The sequence below is a fragment of the Natator depressus genome, chromosome 10, assembly GCF_965152275.1.
Source record: "Natator depressus isolate rNatDep1 chromosome 10, rNatDep2.hap1, whole genome shotgun sequence".
Lineage (NCBI taxonomy): Eukaryota > Metazoa > Chordata > Testudines > Cheloniidae > Natator > Natator depressus.
The window spans coordinates 59,763,942-59,790,522 of NC_134243.1; the positions used below are offsets into that span (position 1 = coordinate 59,763,942).

The 26,581-nt window shown below is 39.1% G+C and overlaps 1 protein-coding gene across 1 annotated transcript in view; it reads right to left on the reverse strand.

The window, feature by feature from the left end:
* Window positions 1-9,514: 9,514 nt before the first annotated feature.
* Window positions 9,515-26,581, reverse strand: part of UNC13C (unc-13 homolog C) — a 397,169-nt gene continuing 380,102 nt past the window's right edge. The window contains exons 31-33 of the mRNA XM_074966314.1: window positions 17,805-17,897; window positions 16,941-17,100; window positions 9,515-10,885 (exon numbers count right to left, since the gene is read on the reverse strand). Coding sequence (XP_074822415.1) covers window positions 10,600-10,885; window positions 16,941-17,100; window positions 17,805-17,897 — 539 coding nt within the window. The 3' untranslated portion in view covers window positions 9,515-10,599. The remainder of the gene's footprint in view (window positions 10,886-16,940; window positions 17,101-17,804; window positions 17,898-26,581) is intronic.

The window sequence follows — 26,581 nt, forward strand, 5'->3', positions numbered from 1 at the left end:
TGTATTGCCAAACAATGGAAACTTCCTTAAAATTGTGGAGCTGATGGCTGAGTTTGATCATGTACTACAGGAGCATCTAAGAAGAGTCACCACCCAAGAAATGTACACACACCACTACCTTGGAAAAACAATTCAAAATGAGACCATACAGTTCCTGGCAACAAAAGTCAAATAGGAGATTGTGGCAGATCTGAGGTCAGCAAGATATTACTCTGTTATTCTGGACTGCACACCTGACATCAGCCATACGGAACAAATGACTTTAATGGTGCGTTTTGTAACAAGAACAAAACCCAGTGAAAATGTCCCTGCAATGGTGACTGTCGGAGAGCATTTTCTAGAATTTATTAACAGTGATGATACTACAGGAGCTGGTATGACAAATGTGCTACTTAAAAAGCTGGAAGATATGGGAATTGCGATAGCTGACATGAGAGGCCAGGCTACGATAATGGTGCCAACATGAAAGGAAAGAACAGAGGAGTGCAGACATGGATCCGAGAGTTAAAGCTCGAGCTTTGTTTGTCTCATGCAGTTCTCATTCATTGAACTTGGTGGTCAGTGATGCAGAATCAGCTTCTAGTGAGTCTGCTGAATTTTTTAATGTAATTCAAAGCATCAGTGTATTTTTTTTCTGCATCAACTCATCGATGGCAAATTTTGAAGCAACATCTGGGAACATCCTCTCTGACACTGAAACCACTGAGTGCCACATGAGGGGAAAGTCGAGTGGAGGTGATAAAGCCTATCAAACACCAAATTGGGAAGATAGATGATGCCATAGTTGCCATTATAGAGGATAATGCTATGACAGGAACTGTTCATGGGAGAACAGTGGCAGAGGGAAATGGAGTCACCAGAAACATACATAACTTCAAATTTCTGTGTGGCTTAGTGTTGTGGCATGACATACTGTTTGAAATAAATGTTGTAAGCAAGAGACTCCAAGGTGTTGACCTTGATATATCTGGAGCAATGGAACAACTGGACAAAGCAAAGTCATACCTACAGTCTTACTGGTCAGATGAGGGATTTCAAAACGTTCTGAAGAGTGCACAGAAGTTGGCAGAGGAACTTCACACTGAAGCTATTTTCCCACCCATTCAAGAATACAAGAGTCAACAAAGAAGAAGACATTTTGATTACGAGGCATGGGATAATCCCATAAGCAACCCCAAACAACAATTCAAAGTTGAATTCTTTAACCAGGTGCTAGATTGTGCAATACAGTCAGTTGAACGTTTCGTGCAGCTCAAGGAACACAGCAGTATATTTGGGACATTGTATGATATTCCAAAATGCCTCACTGTACTTGAAGAAGACCTATACCAGCAATGCAGGGCACTAGAGACAGTGTTGACACATGATGACATGCGTGATATTGATGCGAGTGATTTAGGTGATGAACTGAAAGCCCTTTCAAGATACATTTCAGCAGGATCAACTCCAAAGGCTGTTCTGGAATATATGTGCACAAATAAGATGAGCACCCTCTTTCCAAATGCTTTTGTTGCTCTGTGCGTACTTCTAACACTTCCTGTAACAGTTGCCAGTGGAGAACGCAGCTTCTCCAAGCTGAAGTTAATAAAAACACATCTGTGCTCCACAATGACACAGGAAAGGCTGGTCGGCCTTGGAACCATCTCAATAGAGCATGAGCTGGCCCAGACTGTGGACCTTCAGGAAGCAGTGCAGATCTTTGCAACCAAGAAGGCACGGAAAGCACCACTTTGATTATTGAAACCGATAAAAATGCCAGTGTTTACTATGCAGACAAGAGAAGTTCCATTTGCTGTTCAGGCGTTTGACAGTTAAGTGTTACTTAAAATTTTTGAACAAGGCATTTTAAGTTGTCAGTTCTCCTTTATTGGGGCAGGTAGCAGAGCAGTACCATGAGAGGAGTAGAACAGGAAGAAGGCAGAATTGAGACCTTTCAAAGTTTTGGCCCAAGCGAGGGGGAATGGGGGCGTCATTTGAGCTCCCTGCCTCAGGTGCCAAAATGTTGTGGGCGAGCCCTGTAGGTCACTGGTACAGTACTAACTCGGGGGAATAATGCCCCTTGGATTAACCATCATGGACCACAACAATAACAATTCTGTCCTTTAGTGAGTTTTCAAATAACTTATATACAAGATGATAGACTTCTTTACAGCCAAACCTCCTTGGGCTGTCTGTATAGTTTTATCAACTTGCAAATAACTTATTTGAAAACGACTAAAAAGATGAAACTGTTGTGCCTTGAGTTTCATAATTTATCTATACCATGGATGCGGAAAAATAAAGTTAAAATATATGGGGAAAGCATGCTCTCTGGTAAATCCCTGCCCTCAATTTCTCACCATCCTACAAAAATCAAGATACCGGTTTCCTTCTATGGGAAGATATTAATCAATCATCTTTGTACACACTGGCCGTCCAATGACAAGATACAATTTGGCATTTGGTCGTCATACTTAAACCTATTTAAAAATGTTTTATTTCCAATTCACTGTACCAGCAAATATACTTAATAGACTTGAGCTGTCTCATGAGAGCAAAAGCAATAGTTAATTCAAATTGGAACTAATGGGAGTTCACTCTGGTATCATTAGTACTAATATTTGTTTTTATACTGTTGTCAATTGCTACTCTGAACATTCAGATGGGGGAACTTATTTTTCTATTATCTCCGTTATGAAAAGGCTGCAGAGCTACTACAGAAGTTAGAGCGAAAAGTGCCTGAAGCACAATATTTAGCCCTGGCAGGTGTTCCTTACATTTAGGGGAAAGCCATAGAGGTAGGGGCAAGGTGAGTGACTTTCAATTACAGCACAGTCCATGCGTTAATCTTGCCATGAATAGTTACTTCAGTTGATAATTCATCACTCGCCTTTGAGAGCTAAAAATTGAGCTAAGGAGAGACTAGATGAGAGCTGGAGTCTGGAGTGGCACACATCTTCCCACTTAAATGCTATGCCCATTACAGTCTAAAAAAGATGACCTCAGTAAATTTGCTGCAATGGAATGACAGGAAATCACAGAACTTGTTAAAATTCTGTCTGAGTCAAGGGTATGACTGAGCCCAAGAGAAAGAAAGTTAAGAAATTTTTCTTTAACTGTGTATCTTGATTTATGTATCACCTTTCTTAGTCAGTCAGTTAGCTCTCTATAGCAGTGAGCGAAGAGACAAAGGTAGATGCCACATATTTCCACAGTAATTCTATTTGGAGTTAATTTTCTCCTGCCTGTATGAAGAGGCCTGAGGGAGGAAACTATTAATTAGCTGCATGATGAACTGTGTTATTAATATCAGTAAACTGGAGTTATTTACTGATCTGCAGCTTAGCATCTACTCCCAGACTGAAATGAAATAGCTAGGCCCAGATTCTGTCCTTTGGTACCTGTACAGCTGCACTGAAATCATTGGGGCTCCATGAGGGTAACTGAGGACAGAATGTTATAGAATCATAGAAATGTAGGACTGGAATGGACCTTGAGAGGTCCTCTAGTTCAGTCCCCACCACTCAAGGTAGGACTAGTATTATCTAGACCATCCCTGACCAGTGTTTGTGTACCCTGGTCTTACAAATCTCCAATGACGGAGATTCCACAACCTCCCTAGGCAATTTATTCCAGTGCTTAACTACCCCGACAAGAAGTTTTTCTTAATGTCCAACCTAAACTGCTCTTGCTGCAATTTAAGCCCATTGCTTCTTGTCCAATCCTCAGAGGTTAACGAGAATATTTTTTCTCCATTCTCCTTGTAACAACCGTTTATGTACTTGAAAATTATTATCATGTCCCATCTCAGTCTTCTCTTCTCCAGACTAAACAAACCCAATTTTTTTCTGTCTTCCCTCGTAGGTCATATTTTCTAGATCTTTAACCATTTTTGTTCCTCTTCTCTGGACTTTATTCAGTTTGTCCACCTATTTCCTGAAATGTGATGCCCAGACCTGGGCACAATACCCCAGTTGAGGCCTAATCAGTGCAGAGTTGAGCGGAAGAATTACTTCTCATGTCTTGTTTACAACACTCCTGCTAATACATCCCAGAATGATGTTTGCTTATTTTTTTATTTTTTGCAACAGTGTTACACTGTTGACTCATATTTAGCTTGTGATCCACTATGACCCCCCAGATCCCGTTTTGCAGTACTCCTTCCTAGGCCCTCATTTTGTATGTGTGCAAACTGACTGTTCCTTCCTACATGGAGTACTTTGCATTTGTCCTCATCCTGTTTACTTCATTTCTCCAGTTTCTCCAGACCATTTTGAATTTTAACCCTAACCTGCTAAGAACATGCAATCCCCTCCCAGCTTGGAATCATGGGCAAACTTTGTAAGTGTACTCTCTATGCCATTATTTATACCATTGATAAAGATATTGAACAGAACCAGACTCAGAACTGATCCCTGCGGGGCCCCATTTGATACGCCTTTGCAGCTTTACTTTGAACCACTGATAACTACTCTTTGGGAACAGTTTTCCAACCAATTATGCACCCACCTTACAGTAGCTCCATCTAGGTTGTATTTCCCCCAGTTGGTTTATGAGAAGGTCATGCGAGCCAGTTATAAAAAGCCTTACTAAAGTCAAGATATACCATACCTACTGCTTCCCCCCCATCTACAAGGCTTGTTACCCTGTCAAAAAAAGCTATCAGGTTGGTTTGACATGATTTGTTCTTGACAAATCCATGCTGACTGTTACTCATCACCTTATTATCTTCTAAGTGTCTTCAAATTGATTGCTTAATTATTTGTTCCATTATCTTTCCATGTACTGAAGTTAAACTGACAGGGCTGTAAATCCCCAAGTGGTCCTTAGTCTCCTTTTTATAGATTTGCACTATATTTGCCCTTTTCCAGTCCTCTGGAATCCCCCTGCCCTCTTCCATGACGTTATAAAATGTTTAAATAGCACTGTGTATGTACTCAGTGCTTTACAAACACATTCCCTGCCCCATAAGCTTACAATCTAATGGTCCATCCTGTAAACTCTTACTCATTCGGGTAGTCTCATTTACCTCAATGGAACTACTTGTCTGAGTAAAGGGTTTGTGAGTTTGTCCTAAATAAAACCAAACCAAACATTCCCAGGGGCACACAGACATAGGACAACAGTTTAGAAGAGTTAGGGTGTGAGCATAATTGGAAAACAGTAGGCAGGAGGAATTACCACAACGACGTGGCTCCAAAATTTCAAATCAAATTAAAATACAAATCAGTGCTCTCAAGCTTTAGCAAGCTTACAATTTCATGATTTTTTTCCCTTTTGGAAGTGCAAAGATGTGGTATTGAATAAACATTTCAGTTTAACTGTATGAGAGTGCTTAATTTATGATCTAATATTAAATTTTGATGGAGTTCAGTTTTGAGACTGAAATAAACAACTCTGTGGACCAAATTTCGCTCTCAGTTTTCAGAGATATGCAGGTGTATCTGAGAGCCATGACTGTCCAGCTCTCCGGATTCCTGGTTAGATAGGTGTATCGTATTTTGTGTTTTCTATCATTTCCCAGATGCTCAGCAATTCAGGTGGTTGCAGTAGTTCCAACACTATACCCATTGGAGTACGTATAATTTCACTGAATGCAGTAGATATGTATGTGTGTGGGGGAGAGTATGGCTAGAATATGTACTGGTAATGATCATTAACCCGTAATTTTCCAACTTTTTAATCTCCAGTGCACGGTCAAATTTATAATTCAATTCAGTTATTCAGTGCATCAGTTCTGGTTCAGCAAATTATGACCTTTACGAGCATTCCCTCTTTAGTTGCTTTACTAAAAGCCATGCATATGAGGATACAGCATTCATGCATTAGGAGGGATTGTGATGTGTATTTTCAGAGAAGTTGTCTGATTTTCTTTCTATCAACCTTATAGCTGAACTGTTGCCTTAATATATATAAATATCTTTCTTCTCTAGCTGATCCACAGCTGAACAGGATGCTACACAACAACTGACAAAGAGTTTTATGATAGGCACAGATAACTTACTCCTGACTTGAATGGATACTGTGGGGGAGAGTAGGGGGAAAAGGGAGAAAAGACTATTTTCTGCAGTCTTCATAAAGGATTTATTGATTCTTCTGAGCCTCCAGAAGAATTCTCTGTAACTAAGATTCAACAAAACAGCTCTTAAAGTGTGCTTTTATTGTCTCTGATATTTTTGAAGGGACTTTTAATGCCATTGTGTATGCTATATAGGAGATTCTAATCTCACAGGTGTAATTTCTGATTTTCACACACAAGACAACAAAATCAGACAACATATGGATAGTAATGTCTAGGAGAATTAGAAATAAGTTTTCAGGTAATTTCAGAGTTAAATGCTGACAACTGCGTCTCTTGCTGCTGGCCCTATCCACGCATTTATTTTTGATGGAAATTCCATCATCCTAAAAGATTATACTAATAATCCATAAGATCCATATGGTTCATTTGACAGATCTCTCTGTCAAGGGGCGTGGAAGTCAGGGGTTCATAGTCCCACAGAAAGGACTGGCAGTGTAGTACGAGTGCTGCACTCTTAAAGGTGGTGTCATTTAGATGTGATATACTGAGATCCTTTCTGGTGTTTATCCAGGTGGAAGATGACGCCAAGGGCACTTTTGAAAAAGCAGAGGTTAACCATGGTGTCTTTGGCCACATTTTCTCTCTCAATAAAATTGTGGTAGATCAGAGTCCATAATGGATGTTGGGTTTGGCTACACAGCTGGTTTTGTCAGTATTTAACCTATTGAATTATTACTACCTGTTTTGGCATATGGTAACTATAAAATGGATTTATTAAAACCAACTTCTACTATGTTACATTTTGGGGCTCTGTTTTTTGTTGGTGAGCTGTATCGTTTTAGAAATATTACTTTATTATGACCTCTCTTGTCCCACTCACATAAAGTGTCTGTTCATGTGTTTGTGACCTCTGGACTAGAATATTACACTAACTTGTTCTGTGGTCTCTCCCTGGGGTTACAGTACAAAATGCAGATGCTACAGACATATATGGCAACAGCCATAGCTCATATTCATGCCAAACCACACTTGTCCAAAATTTTTCTTCAGTCTTGAAGGCTTTATGCTTGCATCCTATAAAATTCAATACAAAATTTAAAACCACTCTGTTTAACCCTTGAAGCACTTCTGTAACTCAGTCCAACATGTTTAAATATGCCATTAGCTCCTTAAATGCTGTCACATTGCAGACCACTGTCAATGTGGATCTCCTGGCTACTCCAGATACATGTCATATGGTTTGAGAAATTTCCATAAAATGGTTACTTCTTGCAGCTTAGAAATTCATTCCCTTCTTAAATAGGTGGTGGTGGTGGTGGTGGTAATAGTGGGGTCTCCTGCAATTTTTAAATTAAATTATATTCAATTGATGCATATTGTAATATCTTAAAAACCAATATGAAATGAATACGGTTTAAATTGTTTTGCATTGGTTCTGCTATCAGTGAGAAATTAAACCAAAGAAACAGTTAATAGAAACCCATTCATCAATGGTGTTTTTTTTTCACAAGAGTCAGAAAAATGAACTAATATATAAATGCAAATTAGTTTTTTAAATAATGAAATGTTTACTTTTTGGAAGCCAAATATATCAGTCTTTTAGCTTAGTCAGAATCGATAATTTATGCCACAGAAAATGTTTGACCTCAAGTTGTATACACTGAGGAATAGCATTTTATTTTGCAGTTTGATCAATAGCTAAATATCATTTTTATAACAGAGCTCTGTAATGTAAGGATAATACATTTTCCACCTCAATCTGTCATAAGACAAATCTTGATACAGTAAGTAAATATTTCTTTGTTAAAAATAAGGAAACATGAAGGTACATCATAAACTCTTCACACTTGTAGTTTACAAAGTTTGTGGTTTTGGTTACTACACTGTCAGATGATTTTTGGTGTGCAAAACTAACAAATTGCTCCTTGCGAGCAGCAGTGATATGTTTTTTGGCAACTTCAATACTTATCCCTTTATAGGTAGTTCTGAATTATAAACATTTACGTTATTTGGTGACTTATTAATCCATTATACAGCAAAATGTACAACATTTTACAATAATATACAACAATCAGAAAAAATACAACAAACACGCTTTAGGTAAACAAACAGGAAACCCATTTTCCCTGTAGAATCCAGCCTTTCCTGTTTAACTTCAGGAGCCATAGTGGAATGCAGTAAAAAATGTCAGTAGATGAATCGTGTATGAACCTCTGCCTTTTATCTAGAGGTAATGTCTCACTCTCTGATGTTCTCCTTTTCTATCTGAGATTGAGTCTATTCATGTCCTATCATATTAAATCTTGTTGATTGCTAATGGGTTTTGGGAGCACTACTGTAAGGCAATTTGACTTTCACCTTAACTGTATGAATTACTTAAGTGTCAGCCAGCGTTCACACACTGAGCTATACCTTTTAAAAGAATAGCTATTTAAATACATAGAGAAATATGACTTATCATGTACTTCCAAAGGGCCACATGAATTATACTTCAACGGATGTACAATATGAGCCCAATTCACGCCTGGTATATCTTCGATGAAATTAATAGAGCTACTCCAGGGATCAATTTGCCCCCAAACATTTAAGTGTACAGAGAGTACATTTAAAACACCAGTGAGATTAGTTTTAATGGGAATAGGGCATCCAAACCCCATAGGCAGCTTTGCAAATCTCAGCCAGGGTCTGCAACCTTCATTTAGTAGGCATTAATACTTGAATCCTCAGAAATGTCTGAAGTAGACTTCAATGACCGATCTAATTAAATACGTTTGACATTCAATGGCTATTTTATGCAATGAAATACTTTAGCTAAAAGGGTTTCTGGGCAAATGGCAAAAAATGGGATTTTTCTAACCAATGAAAACATCTTTCCTAAATAAATATTCTGCAAAGTATAGACACAAACAGGGTAACAGTTGATAAATGGTCAGCTCCTTTCCCCACTCTCTGTGATCTTAGTTAAGTACAGCAAACTTTCTTGAGAGACTACACAATTTCTCTAAAATTCGAGCTCTGTTTCTTGCCTGAAAGAGTGTTTTCACCAAGAAGATTTAAAAATATTGCAACAATCCATGAAAATCTCTTGAAAGGAAATTCTGGAAAGATTTACCTACATGAGGTCACACATACCTCATCAACAAACTGGAGTCAAGTCCACCAATGTTGTTTCCGCCCCTAAACAATAAAAGTACCAAACCAATAACTGAACAACAAAGATAGCTGAAACCAAAGCCAATGGAAAGTGTGTGTGTGCGCGCGCCAGAACATTACATTAGATATAGTATGAGTGCATTAAGAGCCTGATTTATTATAATTTTGCATGTATTGTTCACATATGAAACCTTATTTTTACAAAAGATGCAAATGTTTAAGGAATGTTAGAGACACTAAAATCCATACTTTGATATAGTGTAATGCAACACTGCACCCCACTCAATTGGCTCACAGTGCAGTTTAGGCCTACAGGCACATAAATAATGTCAATTGCAAAACTAGAAGCAGTTTCTTTCATACTTTATTTTACAATTTCTCACTAAATATTTACAGGACATGGATTTTGCTTCAGTGCAATACATAGTAATGTTGCATAAGTACAAACTGTTGAACTTTTCTAAAACAAAAGAAATAAAGCACTTAACTGATATTACAGCTAAGTATGTAAAGCAACATTTATAACTTTCAGAGTGAAAATGCTAACAGCATCATTACTTTTCATAAATGACTTCTAGAAACAAACCACACACCAGCTTTACATCTTCCCAACGATTAACTCTTATACAGTACTGTATCATTTAAAAAAATGAATTTTTGTAAAGCATGTATACTCTGCTGTCTTTTTCTACAGATATCAACTTACCTTTTTATACAAATATGATGTAGCCTTGGCAGTTCTGAAGAACAAAGTTATCTCAAGATATCTAACATCAGTAACAAACTCTGATAAGAGTAGCTTCTTGAGAACTTGCTTTAACAGTATTTCTTCACAGTGATATTTATGAAAGGTTGGAAAAAGGTCAGCATAAAATATTTCCACCCTTTTCAGTTCGTATGCAAAAATCATTACTTTATATCAGTAATTATAAAATTACAAACACTTTCTAGAAGTAACTGCATCTATAGTTATGATAGAAAAAGTTATTGGTAAGATACCTAAAATGAGGTTAGCATAAAATGATTATGAAATTAGATAAAATTCTTTATAATGATAAGGGAAGTAACTCAATTCAGACATGTAGAAGCAACTCACAGTAATTTAACACAGACAACTAATTAATCAACTCAAAAGAATAACCATTCATTAATAAATGTGAAGGAGTTGCAATGAGATGAACTCAACTTTTTAAAATATAACATTAATAATTTACTCTTAATCTTGATTTTGGCACTTCATTGTAACAATTACTTTTCCAAAGACCAAAATATGTATAAAAGGTGTACAGCGCCTCAACATACCTTGCAAATATAGTACTTAAGTACTGGCAAACACTGAAACAGAGTTAATTAAACATTCCCACTGATTTGCACATGCATGCACTATTCAGACAACAACATTGTATCGATGTTCTTGACGGTGACACCTTTGCATTATTTGTGATTCAGGCAGTTTCTTCAACAGATCTTGTTTCTGATTTAAGTCTCACAAATTCTTTAGCAACTTCATCATTGGTCCTCTGAGAAAGTATTCTAAGGATTGTCAACCCAGTGTCATCCATAAAGATATTTTTCAGCAGAGGATACCAGGATGCACAGCTACCTTTCTCTGCAGTATTCTGTAGCTGGATAACTGTCATTCCTACAATGCGATCTTCCCTGGCAAAGCAGTAATCTTTCACAGAGAGGTGAAGCTCATAGGCTCTCAGCCCTTCTTCGTTACTCAGAATGCTGTGTGGTTTAAAAGGATGGGTTTTGAAAAAGGATTTTAGTTTAATTCCCCCATGGCTTAGAAACCTTTTAAAAATTAATATTCACTTCAGAGATAGTTCTACATCTGCAAACAGAATATTATTGATTTATAAACTGTACATGTATTGATCCTGGAAGGTGCTGAGTGAGCACCCTCCGTTTCCATTGACTTGAATGGAAGTTGAAAGCATTCAGCAACTTCCTCAGCATTTGGCATAATCAGACCCTCTGTTCCCTTTCTCCAGAAATATTGCAGATGATCAATATTTTAATCACAGTTGTTTAAGCATCAATTGACCAATTATGCTTTTTTTTACCCCAAACAGAACTATTTAAACTGATGTAAAACTACAATTCAGAGGAATGCAGAACAGTATCTCACATGTCTTTAAGGCACAACTAACCTTTATTTAGGCTCTTTCCCCCCATCCAGCTAAAAACTTTTTTGGCGTTCTAGTAAATCTTTGATCTGTTTTCTATTAATTTTGAATTTAATGTTGGGGCAAATGGTTTTTATATGACAATTATAGGGGAGGCGTTCCACTCCGAGGTGTCTGTTTTCTAAATGTTACTTCTATAGTAATGTGATATATCCTCGATGTATTCAGTATTCAGTATGAATTTGTGTATCAGTATTTGCTATTGAGCTTCTACCCCGATTGAAAATTTTATATATATCTGATTCAGTGTATGGGTGCCAGCTGTTTTCCAGAGGTAAAGAACTGACTAGCAATATTTATCAGTTACATACAAAAAACATGTAAGCCTGATGATGATCTACCTAGGACACTTTTTCAACAAAACATAAACACCTGTGATGACCTTTTTCAATCAGAAAATGAAAAATGTTTCTTTAGTCTGAGTCACGTATTCATTTATAAACAAAATAATTCCTACAATTTACTATTCTTGTTATATTACATAATAGCACACTGTTTCCTTTCTAGGAGCCAAGTTCTGGTCCCTTCCCTTCCACCCCAATAAATGGGCGATGGACAAAGCAGTGGGAATCAGTGAGGTTGGAATGTGTCACAAGCCATGGAGCAGTTTTGGAGCCTTTAGATGTTCCCTCACTATGCCCTTAAAACCTTCCTGTGGACTAGGATCAGGGAGAATCAATAAAGTTCTATGGTGACAAGTGGATCTATCCTCTATGTAGCTCTCTGTGTTCTGGTCCCTGCCCTGGCTTTGCTTCAAGGCCTTCCATGTCCCCCTATCTGACTGAAGGATTTTGTCTTACAATACTTTTTTGCTATACTTTTACTCACAACTCTGTGAGGTGCAGCCTCTGAATAGAGCAGCTTTCTAACCAAAAAATATTTAGCTTCCAAGAACAGCATTATACCCTCAGAACACATAGTTACTGTACTAACAAACCACCTTTTTATTTTAATGGTTGTACTATAATGGCTTTCATTTTTATTTTAACTACTGTAGATCTAAGCGGAGATTGAATGCTGCATGGAAACCACTGGCAGAGACAGATTATAGCTTAGATATTACAGGCAGTGCCTAGAGCTAGAGTGTCCAGTATTTACGTCAGAATCTCAGATTTCATTTATAATAGTGAGTTTCTAGTTCTTATGGCCACAAAGAAAAGTATGAGAATGTGACCTGAGCGTAACACTACTGTGATGTCTGCAGACAGTCTGAAACAATAGCTCTGAAAGGGATGAACTGTGTCCCATGCCTCTCTATGGAGGGCTAGCCCCACAACCTACTGCCTGGGAGTCTTGTCAACACTGCCTCAGCAGAAGAGTTTCTGTGCGTGGCTGACACCACCCACCTGAACAGATCCACCGTAGCTGTTGGGTTGAGTACTGGGAGCTCTTTCCTAGCACTCATGCCTCTCAAAGAAGAGTGAGTCCCCCACTGCTGCTCTTTGAATGGGGATGGGAGAGAAGTGACCCCAACCCGCCATCCTTGCCTCTCTAGGAAGAGAGAGGCACCTCAGCACTGGCACTCCAAATAGGCGTGGACCCATACTGGTGAGGGGGATATGGGGGAGGGCTCTGAATTGCCTTAATCCAGCCCTGATGGTTGTTTTCGGTTTCCACAAGTGTGACAAACCCAGGGTAAGGGGATCAGTTGGCTAATGTTTGCTTGGGACGAACCTAAACCGTCGCAAAACCAGCTGGTTTTGTAATCATTGATCCCACTTCCCCAAACCCAGAACAGGCATTTTCCCTATTAGCACTGTGTGCGCTTGGGGACATCAGTCAAAAAAAAAAAAAAAAAAAGAGAAGGGGCTGGGTGGCCCAAAAAGGCTTTTGAAGCAGCAAAATGACAGAAAAATGTTTCCGTACTGACTGCTGCTGAATTTGCGTGTGGACAGGCATCCTGCTCTCCTGAAAATGTGTCCCATAGACACATGCTGGGGCAGTGCGCCTATTGACTGGTCCCTCAAAGAAACAGGAGGGGCGGGATGGACTAGCTCTGAAAGAAGGGAAGAGGCCAGCTGATTGTACCGCCATAGACAGTAGGAGGGCATGTCACTAGGCCTCACACAGATGTCAACCTAAAGAAAGAAGGGATCCTAGGGTCTGTTGCTGAAGGTGTGAGGGAGCCCCCTGCATGCTGAGAGTCGAGGGGATTCCTAGACCAGCCTGGGTCTGATCAAAGTCTTCTATGAGTTTCAACTTTGCATTGAAACTCAGTGTCAGTTAAGCCTGGTTTCAGGTCTCAGTCTGAAAGGTTCACAGCAGCCCTAAGATTATGTACTATTTGATCATAATTTCCAGTCAAATGGCTGTATAGTTTGGTTTCCACTGTGTAAAAAACAAAACAAAAACGGGAGGGAGGGCATTTAGCTTGGGAAAGTAATGGCTAAAATGTCATCTATTGCTGTCATCATGATGCTAATTTATTTTTAAGCAGCTTTTCTTTCTGCAGCCTTGATTTGGTTGTCAGGCTTACATTCTGTTTTAGCTACTGTGACTGCAGTAGGTACTTTCCCCAGATAATGAAAAAGAAATTGTTAGGTTTGTAATTCTCACTATAAATTTATAATAACAATGCATTTCTAGCACCTTTCATTTAAGGCATTTTACAAGTACTCATTAAGTTCCACAAAAGGCCCTTCAGAGTGTTAAGGGTGAAATTCATGCCGACGTAGGGGTCCAAACAAAGCCCTATGCACCACTTAAGAACTGCGTTGAATGGTGTGCAGCACCTGCAATGGGGTTAATTTCACTCCAAGTGCTGGTGGCTAGTTGCAGTCAAATATAAATATACTTATGTTATGGTTGGGCCAAACCAACTGGAGAAACCTGCCAGTTATGACACTGCGCTGGCAAGAACAATAATATGCATTGCTACTGTTCCTATAATACTGTCCTGGATGCTTTTACTGCAGGAAAGCATATCATTAGTATTCACCCTGCAGCACACAATAATCCCCTTGTAGGATAGGCAGAGCTGTAAGCCTCCAGGACTGTATATATGTGGAGCTTTGTTTCATGAAACTCATTGCATATTTTGAGTTATAGCTGCAAGATTTCACTCATTCTGAGGCACATAAAACAAGTACACAGGGCAGGTTATCACTGGAGGAAGAAGATTTACATGATTATTTCCTTTTGATTTAAAAATGAAACATAGTGCCAGGCAGTCTAGAATCCTCTTGACTCTAATGATATGCTGCTATGCTGTAATCCAAATAGAACATAGTTTAGGCTTTAATCACTCAAAAAACCTGTATTATTCTAACAGTCTAGCAATAAAAAAGATTTAGAAAGAAGGCATAACTTGAAAATGTCTTTCAGCTCCATAAAAAAAAAATCCAGCCACCCACCTCTGGAAGAAGTTATTTGGTAAATAATTTTGTGGCATGAAACAGAATGGGGATACTTCTTAACATTGATCTCTGCTGTGCCACTATTTTATTATGAATGATAGCAGCAGAGATATTAACTACGGGTTGAGCTATTCCATGTTGAAGTCAATGAAAAGGCTCAGTAAGACTTCAGAGGGCATTGGATCAGGCCTACGTTAGACTGGTGAATAGTTCAAAGGTTTTGCATGAATAGATTTTTACTACCAGAAAAATTATTGTAGATCCTTTCAATTTCTTTCATGCTCAATTTCTTAAAGTTAACCTGCTGATTGCTACTGGATGTAGGAGACAGAGATGTAGAAAACATAGGCCCCTGTACTGCTCAGTATCCTGTACCTGACAGATCCATTTGTTACACTGCTGTTATTAAAGCAAAAGGCTTGTAAAGCGTGCGATTAAAAAGCAGCCTAAACTCACCTTCTCTAATGTTACTGCAAGTGCTCCCTCTAGTAGTGATGATTTCCTCTTACTTATTATGTAACTAATCTTACAAAGTAAAGACAGATCCAGTGAAGATAGGTACTTGAGGGTGGATGGGTGTCTACCAATTTGGAGATTAAGCTACTTATAATGAATGAAAAACACGAAATATATTGACTACTTGATGCTCATCCAGTCTGGTGCTAATTGTATTCAGTTGTTCCCATCTTACCCAGCTTTAGATCCTTAAGATTGTCCAACTCCATTACGTGATTCTCAGTAGTTGAAACAAAGATAGACGCTGTGCTTTTAAAAATCAAATTTTAGGAAAATAATTGTTGGCAATTGCCATTAAGGATGTTTCAGTCTTCTAAAGGTATGCCTGTACTTCATGTGTCCCCATAACCCTGGAGTTGTAGGAAAAGGGAACATTTGTTCTGAATACATTTCTCTTGTAAACAGACCACTGCTTTTGTTCACATTTATCTCTGTGCAAACACATCAAATAAATGAGAAGAATAATTTGTCACAAAGGGACACATTATATATCCCTCTTTCTAAAGTGTGGCTTAACCTGTGAGGACACTTGCCAGTTCTAAGATGTTAACCACCATCAGATTGGTAGACTATTAAGGGCTGTCTAAGGGGGTTATAGCGGTAGGAGGAGGGAAGGTTGCTGCCCTTGGAGTTGGGGTCAAGTAGGGATTCTTGCTAACAGAATGAATTCTGACTGGCTTTCCTCAGCCTGCCTTCCTAGCTGATATTTCTAAAACGGCCTTTGAAGCCAGGAACCAGCACTGATGAAGCAGTGGGGGCACAGGTGTAGTGGAGCCAGAATGCATTCCAGCACTTTTACACCGCATGTTGGAGGTCAAGTTGCATAGAGCACACCATTTTGTACAGCAAAATGGTGTCCTCACAGTGTGACCTTGCGCATCTGCATGAGGTCACACCAGTGGGAGCACTCCAGTAGTGTACGGCCCATTCAGGACTATACCAGTGAGCTGGGGCAGAGGGAATCACTGGCATAGAGCCTCAAGCAGCTTCATGGTCAGATGTAGGGCTGATGGTCAGGAGAAGCCAAGAAAGTGAAACTCCCAGCACATGGAGGCAGAGTGTGGTCTTTCAGCGCTTGGGAAATGGGCAGGCTATAAGAGAGGTCTTAATCTAGAAAAAGGAGGATGATGTAGAGAGCAGGTAAAAGGAATTTGGATAAGATAAGAAATTTAGATCCCTAAATCAAACATAAAGGTTCTTTAGCTTCTGGGGATTAAGTAAAAGTGGTTATTAATAGCAATTATCATTTTACATCTTCAGACTTTTACAAACATTTAAGGCCCAGATTTATAGAAATGTATGTACAACTGGCATTAGCAGTTGAGGTAACTGCACATGCAAATGACCAATTAGGTATCTAACTTCTCATCTGTGCGTGCAAATGAATGTGCATTTCTAACTAATAATCCCCACAATTTCCAGAATGTCCTTAATTCCAAATCCACTTGTCTTCCATGTTTCAGAAACTGGAACTTCAAAAAGGAGTGTTACAGGCCTAAAACACAAAGATCAAAATTCATCCCTGCGTAAGACAAGGCTATAACCCAGACTTTCGAACAAGCTATACATTGAAAGAACCCTAGTTTTGAAATCATGTCTATACTTATGGTCTGTGAAATATGCAGTCTTGGACTGTAGCATTTTCAGTTCTCACAGCTTTTGCTGAAAAATTAATTGTAACAATTTATATAAAATGGACAGCTAAAAGAAAAGAAGACTTACAATTGGAATGTTTCATTGTATTTTGGTGACCAGGTGTTGCTCTTTGTCTTGGTGCCATGTTTTCTCCTCTTGTCACTCAGGTTAGGACCCAATATACAGACTTCCACAAAAGGCCGGAACATAGCTGTTGTTTGCCAGTTCAGGTTATTAATTGCTACAACTAAAGAGACAACGGGAATTAGATATGCATTTAGAATCCCAATGCAAAATATTAGTAAATATCCTTGTTTAAATATGTAGTAAGGCTTAGTGTAGCCAATGAGAGGTCACAGAAGGACGACCTGAGATTTTCCTGGTAGAAAACCTACACTCCACAAACCAGCAATAGCTTGTCTGCTTCCCACTGAAGTTCCTGTTTGAACTAGAGTATGTCCTTAAGAAAAACATCCAATCTTGATTTTAAAATTGTCAGTGATGGAGAATCCACCACAACCCATGGTAAATTGTTCCAGGGGTTAATTACGCTCACTGTTAAAAATGTACAGCATACTTCCATCCTGAATTTGTCTATCTTCTACTTCCAGCCATCAGATCTTGTTAGACTTTTGTGAGAGCCCATCATCCAATATTTGTTCCCAATATTTCCCCAATATGTCCGAATATTTGTTCCCCATGTATGAACTTATAAACTGTGATCAAGTCAATTCTTAACCTTCTCTTTGTTAAGTTAAATAAATCGAGCATGTTTTCCAATCTTTTAATCATTCTCATGGCTCTTCTCTGAACCCTCTCCAATTTATTGACATCCTTCTTGAATTATGGACACAAGACCGGGAAACAGTATTACAGTAGTGGTTGCATCAGTGCCAACTACAGAGGTAAAATAACTACCCTACTACTTAAGAGTCCCTATTTGAAACTTACCTTTTACAGTGACTCTATGTTCTCCAGTTCCAGGATGTGTAAAGACATCCACCTGCACAGAGATCTCACCTACTGCATTATTGGTAGAATGACCTGCAGAAGCAAACAGTAGTTTAATACTGCTGACTCCTCAACAGCTCAGGGGAAAATAGACAGTACACGTATGTTACAACAAGAAGCAGGTGAACAAAGAACTTTATATTAATGTAAGGTGAATAGTATGTTTTCTCATATCTCGCCATATTTTCTTTTCTTAACCATCTGGAATATATTTGATGCCTGGTTAAGGTGAGGTGATAGCTTTATAAGTGATTTTACCACAGTTGCACCTTGTGACCACAAACATCTGCTTCCCGTGTGTATTCTTAGTAGGACTGGGAGAACCTCTCATTAGGAACCTTAAATTCAGCCTGTGATTCAAAAAGTTGGTGCCAACATGAAACTTGGTTGTTTTGCTGAGATCTGTATGTATGCGCACACACATCCAGGTTTGCTTGCATGTATATATTTGCAAAACTGCTCCTGTATTATTTAAGGTGCATCTTAATATGAAGTCAAATAAAGACAAATGTCTTTGTCTGTGGGCTGGATTGTAACAATACAATTTGCATAGGAAGGTGCACTGTACAGTTGCACTGCTCTAGGATTACACAAGGGAATGAATTGTGATTTAGGTAGTCATAATGTGACCCTTAGTTAATCTGGGGCAACCATTTACTACACACAGATTTGGTGGGGTTGAGGATGCAGAATTAAGACTCCATCTACTCCTTACTTGACCACCCCATCCCTGTTCAACCATTCCTCTTCCACCTGCATGAGCAGGGAAGCAACGGGCCCCCAGAAAAGCTGCTTTCCCATTGCCTGCGAGCCACAAACACAAGTAACCCATGCAGGGTTTAAGTGGATGCCTTACACTCCTGCTCGGGTTCATTGGGCAAGTGACAATCTTGCCCTAAATTAAAGATCCCGACCAATGTGTTTGCCCTGTTTTTCCTTTCCCCTACCCTAAAATGCTTTTCTAGACTTCTTCATCTCAGTGGCTTCCTTGAAATGTGATTCTACAGTGATGCTTATTGGTCGGGTTGGAATAATCCATAGTTACATTCTCTACCCTGGCTCAGCATTGCAAGGACAATTAAATACCCTTATCCCATGGGTTACTGCATCGAAGAACAAGCTTGTTTTCTGACATATTAAGATGTGGGAACTTGCTACTCAATTTACTTGATCGGAAACCTTGAGAAAACAGAACACTCTATTTGCCAGCTGCTAAGTGAGTTGGGCCACAATGCTGTCAAGAGTTCACTTGTTAAAAATCATAATCAGAAATCACAGATTTTAATTAAAAAAAAACAACAAAAACTGTTTTAATGTCTTAAGCAGTAGAGACATAGCTGCCACTTCTGAATCTCAGGGTGCTCATACAAATGTTGCTTCTAGATATAGTCCAATATCAACCAGATGGTGTAGACCATTTTATGACATGTGTAAATAGGCAATTTGTTACTCAGCGGGTTTTAGTGACAAGAAGTTTAGCTTCAGTGGCAGCCATTACACATCGCAGTGCAGTTTGATAATTCCACAGAGAAATCTTTACTATCTTAAGTACCTAATTAAACTACTGACTTATCTAGTTCACAATAAATGAAAAGTAAATAATGCAAGTTACTTCATCTTTCATCAAGTAGTATTAATAACATGTTAGAGTAGTAATAAAATAGTTCAAGAACAAGTGAATATCCAAACTCAAAAAAATGACTAACCAGTTTCAACAGCTTCCACCACTATTGAGTTTCTCTATCGTATAAAACCAGCCTTTAGCAATAAGAAAGGAAACTGTTATATGCTAGAAGTGATGTATTTCAATCTGATTTTTCCTTCTGAGGGAAACAAAGTGTTCTCTAACCCATTCATTACTGTCCAGCCTTTATTTATTAGCAATGCCACTCAATTTCTGCTTCCTGGAATAACAATTTTTAGCTGAACACAAAATTATATGTAAAATATTCTGTCAAGAAAAATAACATTTAAAACACAGCTGCCATGACCACTACTCTTTGAGGACCAGATTCTGCCTATTTACCTGTTTTGAGTAGTACATGTGTATTCCTCTTTATTTCAGTGGGGCTACTTAAAGACCTTGTCTTAATTATGAAAAAAGGTGTGTTCTTAACTTGTGTGCTTAGGCTTTAACTTGACCTGCTAACTTTTGTGGAAACTAAAAACTACCTTAGCTTACTTGAGGTAAAATCCTAGTGAAGATAACTTGTTAGCTAACTTGAGTTAAGAACATACCTATTTTTCTGTAGTGAAGACACGCGCACAAAGTAAAGAACTATTCAAAAGGCAGAATCTGGCTAAGCATTACTAATGTCTAGTTAGTGAAGTTCTTCAGGTCAGAAGAGCTCTTCCACCAACAGAAGTAGGTCCAATTTCCAATTAAAGACATTACCGTACCCACCCGTGGCTCTCACATTTGCACAAATCAGGAATGTTTGGTGAACAAGTCTCCAAAAAAAAAAGGGGGGGGGGAAGAGGGCTACGTTAGCAACAGATATTATTTGCAAGGAAAAATTTGAAGTCTCTGCTAGACCTGATCAAGGTTTTTGCCTCATACAAGAGACAAAATGCATGTGACCCTAGTTCAAATTGGGACAAAATCTGCTCTCGGTTACTGAAGTGGAAACCCACACTAGGTCCATTGAATTTAACTCCAGTGAAGTTCTTCATAATTTACTTCAGCTAACCTGAGAGCAAAATGTGGCTTACAGTTTCTTACAGCTGTCAACCTAAGCAAGATATTCCTATCATGAATTACTCAATAGAGTACTTTTCCCTACAAGCTTTATTTGCCCTGTTTGTGGCCATTAATATAGAAGAGCCCTTTAAAGGGTACTGCAAGTTTTGCGTACACCTAGCACATTACCTATTACCTATAATAGGGTGTGCTGTAGGCATAAGAGAAATCTCATACTATATTTAAAAATGCTCATGATGAGTATGTTCTGATTGTATCTCAACAAATAAAATGTAAAATCAGAGCTCTGGGGCATGAGTAGATTCCACTGGTACCTAAGCAACTATAAGGCTTTTCAATATGAAGTCCATCAGTATGTTCGTAGAGCTTTTGATGAGATGAATTGCAGTGTTAAAGAAGGGAAAATGCTATCATGCTCTGCAAGGCTATTTGCTGTCAGGAGAACTGATCTATTATATGGCTTAGGGTAAAAGCACCTTCCTCTAGACTAATCTGAATTGCTAAGAGTGTCGTACTGTGGAGGCTGTTCCTGATGTGACCAGTGGAATCTACCCACGCCCCAGAGCTCTGATTTTACATTTTATTTGTTGAGATACAATCAGAACATTAAAAAGCACCTATCTGTTAAAAATGCAGTCACTCTATTGTAAAGCAACAAAAAATTCTCCACGAAACTGGAAAGGGACAAGGAAAAACTTATGCCCAGCCACACATGCCAGACTGCTCCATGCACTCATCCCTTCTCAAAAGCCTGGGAAGAGAGATGCATGCTCTGCATGGCAGCAGATATGATGGCCACTTATGGAGAGTACCCTGCCAAGATCTTCCTCTTTTTTTTTTTTTTTAAAGTAAGGAATCTCCTGCTTTAGGAGTCTCTGTTGATTACATGTAGACTATTGCACTGGGATAGAGGCACGGCAATCTCTGAAAGATCCCACGCCCATCAGAGGTCAAAACTATGTGTTGCATTCCACCCTGAACCCAACTGGCAGCCAGTGGAGATCTCAAAACACTGGTGTCATGTGTTCACAATGAGAAACTCTACTTAACAAACAGGCCATCTCATTCTACTCCACTTTGAGTTTGAGTTGAATTAAGCGTTATAGAGCACACATTGCAATAATTTAATCTTGAGGGGACAACTGCATAGACCGCAGTAATTAGGTCTGCATCTGAAAGAAACAGTTGCAACCTCTTGGCTACGTGCAGATTAAAAAATAGGATTTCTGGTTGTTGCTGTTATATGACCATCTAGCAATGACTTGTATGAATGATGGCTGCACAACAGTGTCTTTTATAGAAGTTGGCAAGGTGACTCCTCTATAAGGGAGTCTCCATCAACAATGGACCCAATGCTTCCCCTGCTGACTTTCCCCAGTCAGGAAGGACATGTGTCCAAAGTGCCATGGGAAGGAGGGAAATGCAGTGCAGAATTCCCAGCATCTGTAGTGCTTCAGTGACTGTCACTGGTATAAACTCCACCAGAGGAGACCTAGCACATTTACCCTCCAGAAATCACTCTGCATCCATAGAAGCAGAGACTTAAGTCCATATTTCCTTGATTTTTTTTCTCCAAAGGAGAAATTTCAATACAATGGGCAAGACCTGTACCAGCCACTGACTGGAAAGCAGCCTGGTTTAACTAGATTGTCCACTACTCAAAACAATATGGCTGATTGATTGACACTATTCAGTGCTATGAAGGCAGCAAATAAATCCTCTCTGCCTCTTGCTTAGCTATGGTATAAGCATTTCAATAATCTTTAGGATGGAATTGATCAGATTTTGCACCCTACTTCATCCACCAGCACTCTAGTCATCTTTCCTCTCATTTCAGTTGTGACAGGTCTTTTACAAATCAAGGAGACCTGTCTTGACAAATCTAGGGGCTAGGATATCTAAGGGCACTTCATTGATAGCTGAATATAAAGGATCATTGCCAGGCCTACAAAATCATTGATAGAGCTGGGGGAACAAGTATTCATCTTCAGAGCCCTCCAGAATGGGTTTCTATTAGGCTCTGGAAGTGGACGCTCAAAACAGATGCCATATTCCTATCTCAGATCATAGGAGCTAATGGTGTAACATTGCTAGTTGCCCCACCTCCAGTCACAATCCTATCACTGGATCAAGAAAGTGGCTAGCTGAGTTGAGCCAGCAACAGTCTGGGTTAGCCCCATAATCCTCGTGGTGGCCATGGAATTCTGAGGTGTCTCAAAATTCCTCATCACCTCTGTCTAGATGCTTGTTGCAAACTAACACAGAATTATCCATCTGTTAAGTGTAAAAGATGTTTAAGTCACTTAAATAAGTGCAGACATGTGTATTAGTGCATTTGTATGGAAAAGGGTTCATTGTCTCAACTGAGTTACTTAATGCTGAAAAGCTCAGGTTTGTCACCTCAGGGGAGGTTTGGAAGCTAACAGCTAGGGCTGGATTGAAAAAAGTTTAGACTAGCAGAAATAAAAGGGACTCAGAGAAAATGAGGTAGCATAAATTACACCTGAATGTCAGACAATTTCATATATTAGAAAATAACTTTTTTCCTAGAATTATTGGATTATTTCAGTTGTGGTAGTATTATGCTGTTTATAGCAGCTTCCCACTTATCTTCACCTATCTCCTCTTAAAATGTCCATAATTATTTCCCCTCTTAGAATTATGTATTTTATATATGTATGTCATAATGAAATTCAATGTTAGAAGAAAATGGAATTTCACTAATCTCCTGTATTTTTATTTTTGCACATGATAAATGTACATGTTGTCTTGGCTCCCTAGGGGAATGCTTTCTGCTTGAAGGCGACTGGGGGAGAACACTGAACCACAAAGGCGCAATTCCAGCTGAACACAAGGAGCGAGTTATACAGTATAGTTACCTTGAGAACTGACCGACCAATCAAGAGGACACATCCCTGACTGATCCGCACTACTGTGCACAGTTCTCTTTTATGTGATAAATAGACACATAGCTTGAACTGTCTGGTTCTCCTTGAAAATATCCCAGACTGTGCAAGACAATAATAAGAGCAAAGAGGACAGGTCAGACTGTATATCTCCCACCCATAGAGAGCACTTTGACACAAGTAAATTGACACAACGGTTTGGCACCACCATAATCTAGAAGCTGTGAAGCAGGAGGAGCAAGTAATACATGGTGCAATATATTTATTTTTAAGAAGTCCTTTTAACACACAATTTCACTGGGGAGGCTGTCATAGATTAAAAAGAAGGGTTTTTAGAGAGGACATTACTCAATGGCGCAGAGAGGCGGTTGATCATTTGAAATAGCAGGAGTGGCACATTTGAGAGAGAGCCATTCCCTTTGTGCTCTGGAAGCCTTGCCAGGCAATCTGAGAAATGGGAATAGTAGAATGACAATATTATTAAAATCCAAAAAAATGGTGTCACTGCAATGCTGGCAATGTCATGGTACAGAAAGTTGGACAGCATGTTTAAAACATGTTTAAAAAAAAAAACAAAAACACCTTCTCTAGTTCTGAGTGTGTGACTTTCAAGTAATTTGGCTTTAATTTTTTTTTTTTAAGATGATGTTTCAACTGCAGAGTCTACTTGTGGCCATGTGCTAAGAGCTGTGCGCTACTTCCCAGTCTCAGACATTGGCAAATATAATAGATATATGCCCCCCTTTTGACACTCTTTGCGGTAATGTATAAGTATATTCTATGCCACTCTAATGGACTACTACGTACTACAGGTCCAGTATGTAGAGGAATGATAGGTTTCAAATATTTTCAGGCAGATGCATTTTAAAAATTTCATTGATATGAGTACTTATTTATAATGACATTGCATTTTTATGGAGGTGTATAATCACGGTTTGCAGTAAAAATTTCCAGATACACAGTGGTTACCCTTTAAAACTTGCCAATTTCCATAAACATCTAGGTCTTATATTTCTAAAACTCCATGTAGAAAAAAGCTCAGTCATCAGTTACATATACACAACGCCGAATCCATGCATTCAAGCTGGTGTTGTGTATGTGTAAAGAGGTATGGACGTGCAAATCGCTAGGGTTTCCAATCATGTAATTTCACACACCTGAGTCTGAAAAATTCCTGCCTAAATAACATTCCCTATTTGGGGTATTTTCAGCATAAACACAAGAAAATTCAGTTCATGCTGCAATTCCTTAGGTAATCATATCTATTTGTCTAAGGCAAAACTTACAAGCTTTTGAGGGTGATCACGGTATCGCTCAATTTATTTATAACTAATTTTTTTACCTTGAAATACATTTTTCAAGACCAATATTGTAGTGGTCAACCTTAGCTTGTTGTCTCTAAAAATCAATATAGCAGTATACAGCAAATTTTTAGCTACTAATAAAAATCCCCAAACTTGGAAATGGAACAGACATGGTCAAATTCTCTATTGGTGTAAATGGGTTAAACTCCATGGGAGTCAGTGGTGGTGCTCCCTTTTACACCGACAGAGAATCTGTCCTTGTCCTCAGCAGTGTAGGTCTTCCTCTCAAAAAGGCATGCATATTTTCATAGCTCTATGCCTATGGCACAGTGTTTCAATATGGTCATGTAATCAGTTGTTAAGACATCACTTCACATTATGGAATGCAGACTGTGACCATCCTACATTTTGGTGGCCAGTCCTCTCCTTTAAAACTGCTTCAAGCTCATTAGTGTCATCATGTTATATTGCTGGTAATTCCAAGGAAAAATTCTTAAACCTTGAGGCTTTCCTCAAATTTCTACATCTCTGGCACTGTGAAGAATGAAAATGAGTAATAAAACTTGAGACTGAAAGAGACTGAGGATGCTGATTCCCTTTGTATTGCATAGGAGTCTGACGTTTTGCGGGGGGGGAACATTTTTATTTTTCTTCTAGTGGAGACTTATCCTTGTCATTTCCCCCACAGTAATTACAGCCTTAATTAACAGCAGGTGTGATCATCCTAACTTTTGTTTTCTTTTTTTCATTTTTTATCCTGACTTTTTCATTCTGAATCCCAGAAAAAGTTGATGGGTTAATGATTTGTGTAGATTCTAATCTACATTATTGGTATGTCTAGACACTGTTCTAACCATGTAGATGTGCTGCAACAGCAGGCCTCCTCTTATAGCTGTGCCTTTACAAGGTCAATGACAGAGATATTCCTGTTTTCCCGTTGTCCCTGGGAACCTTGCCACTTTTTCACAAACCTGCACTGCATTGGCAAGATTGCAGGACATGTTTGGAAGATCGTGACCTTTTGTTAAAAACGAATCATAGCAAGTGCCTAGGGTGGGACAAAATTTGCCTGGACCATACCCAAGTTGTAGAATTGCCACTGAGCGGTAGGGATATAATGATGTCCTATATAGAGATTTGTGCAGCACGCTTAAGGAGCACAGAAAGGTCATAGAGCTTATTAATATGCACAATGCCAAATATAAAGGCAGAACTGTCAAAGCATAAAGGTATGACGTTGCTCCAGAAGATATTTATAGGATTCCAACAGGGGCTTTTTTTTGGTCTGTTGTGACCTTCATAACAAGTAGGGTTGCCAGAGCCAGCACCCCAAAGCCCCTCCTGCACCCCAACCACCTGCCCCAGCCCTGAGCCCCTCCCCCACCCGAACTCCCTCCCGGAGCCTGCACTCCAACCCCCTGCCCCAGCCCAGTGAAAGTGAGTGAGTGAGTGTAGGGGGAGAGCAAAAGATGGAGGGAGGGGGGCTGGAGTGAGCTGGGGGCAGGGCCTCGGAAAAGGGGTGGGGGCAGGGCAAGGGTGTTTGGGTTTGTGCGATTAGCCAGTTGGCAATCCTAATAACAAGACTCCCCTGGACCATGTTTTTACAAAATAATGTTTCACTATGAAACACAATAACTTTACACGTATCCAAAACTCATGTTAATGACACCTGTGGCACTAATTTACTGCTATGGCTCTATTTAGGTTCATCAAGAAGGGCTGGTGGGCCTCTACACATTCATCAGGAAACCGCTCACTTAGCTTCATTAGATTGACAAATGTACTTACATTCATTGGGGGAAAACC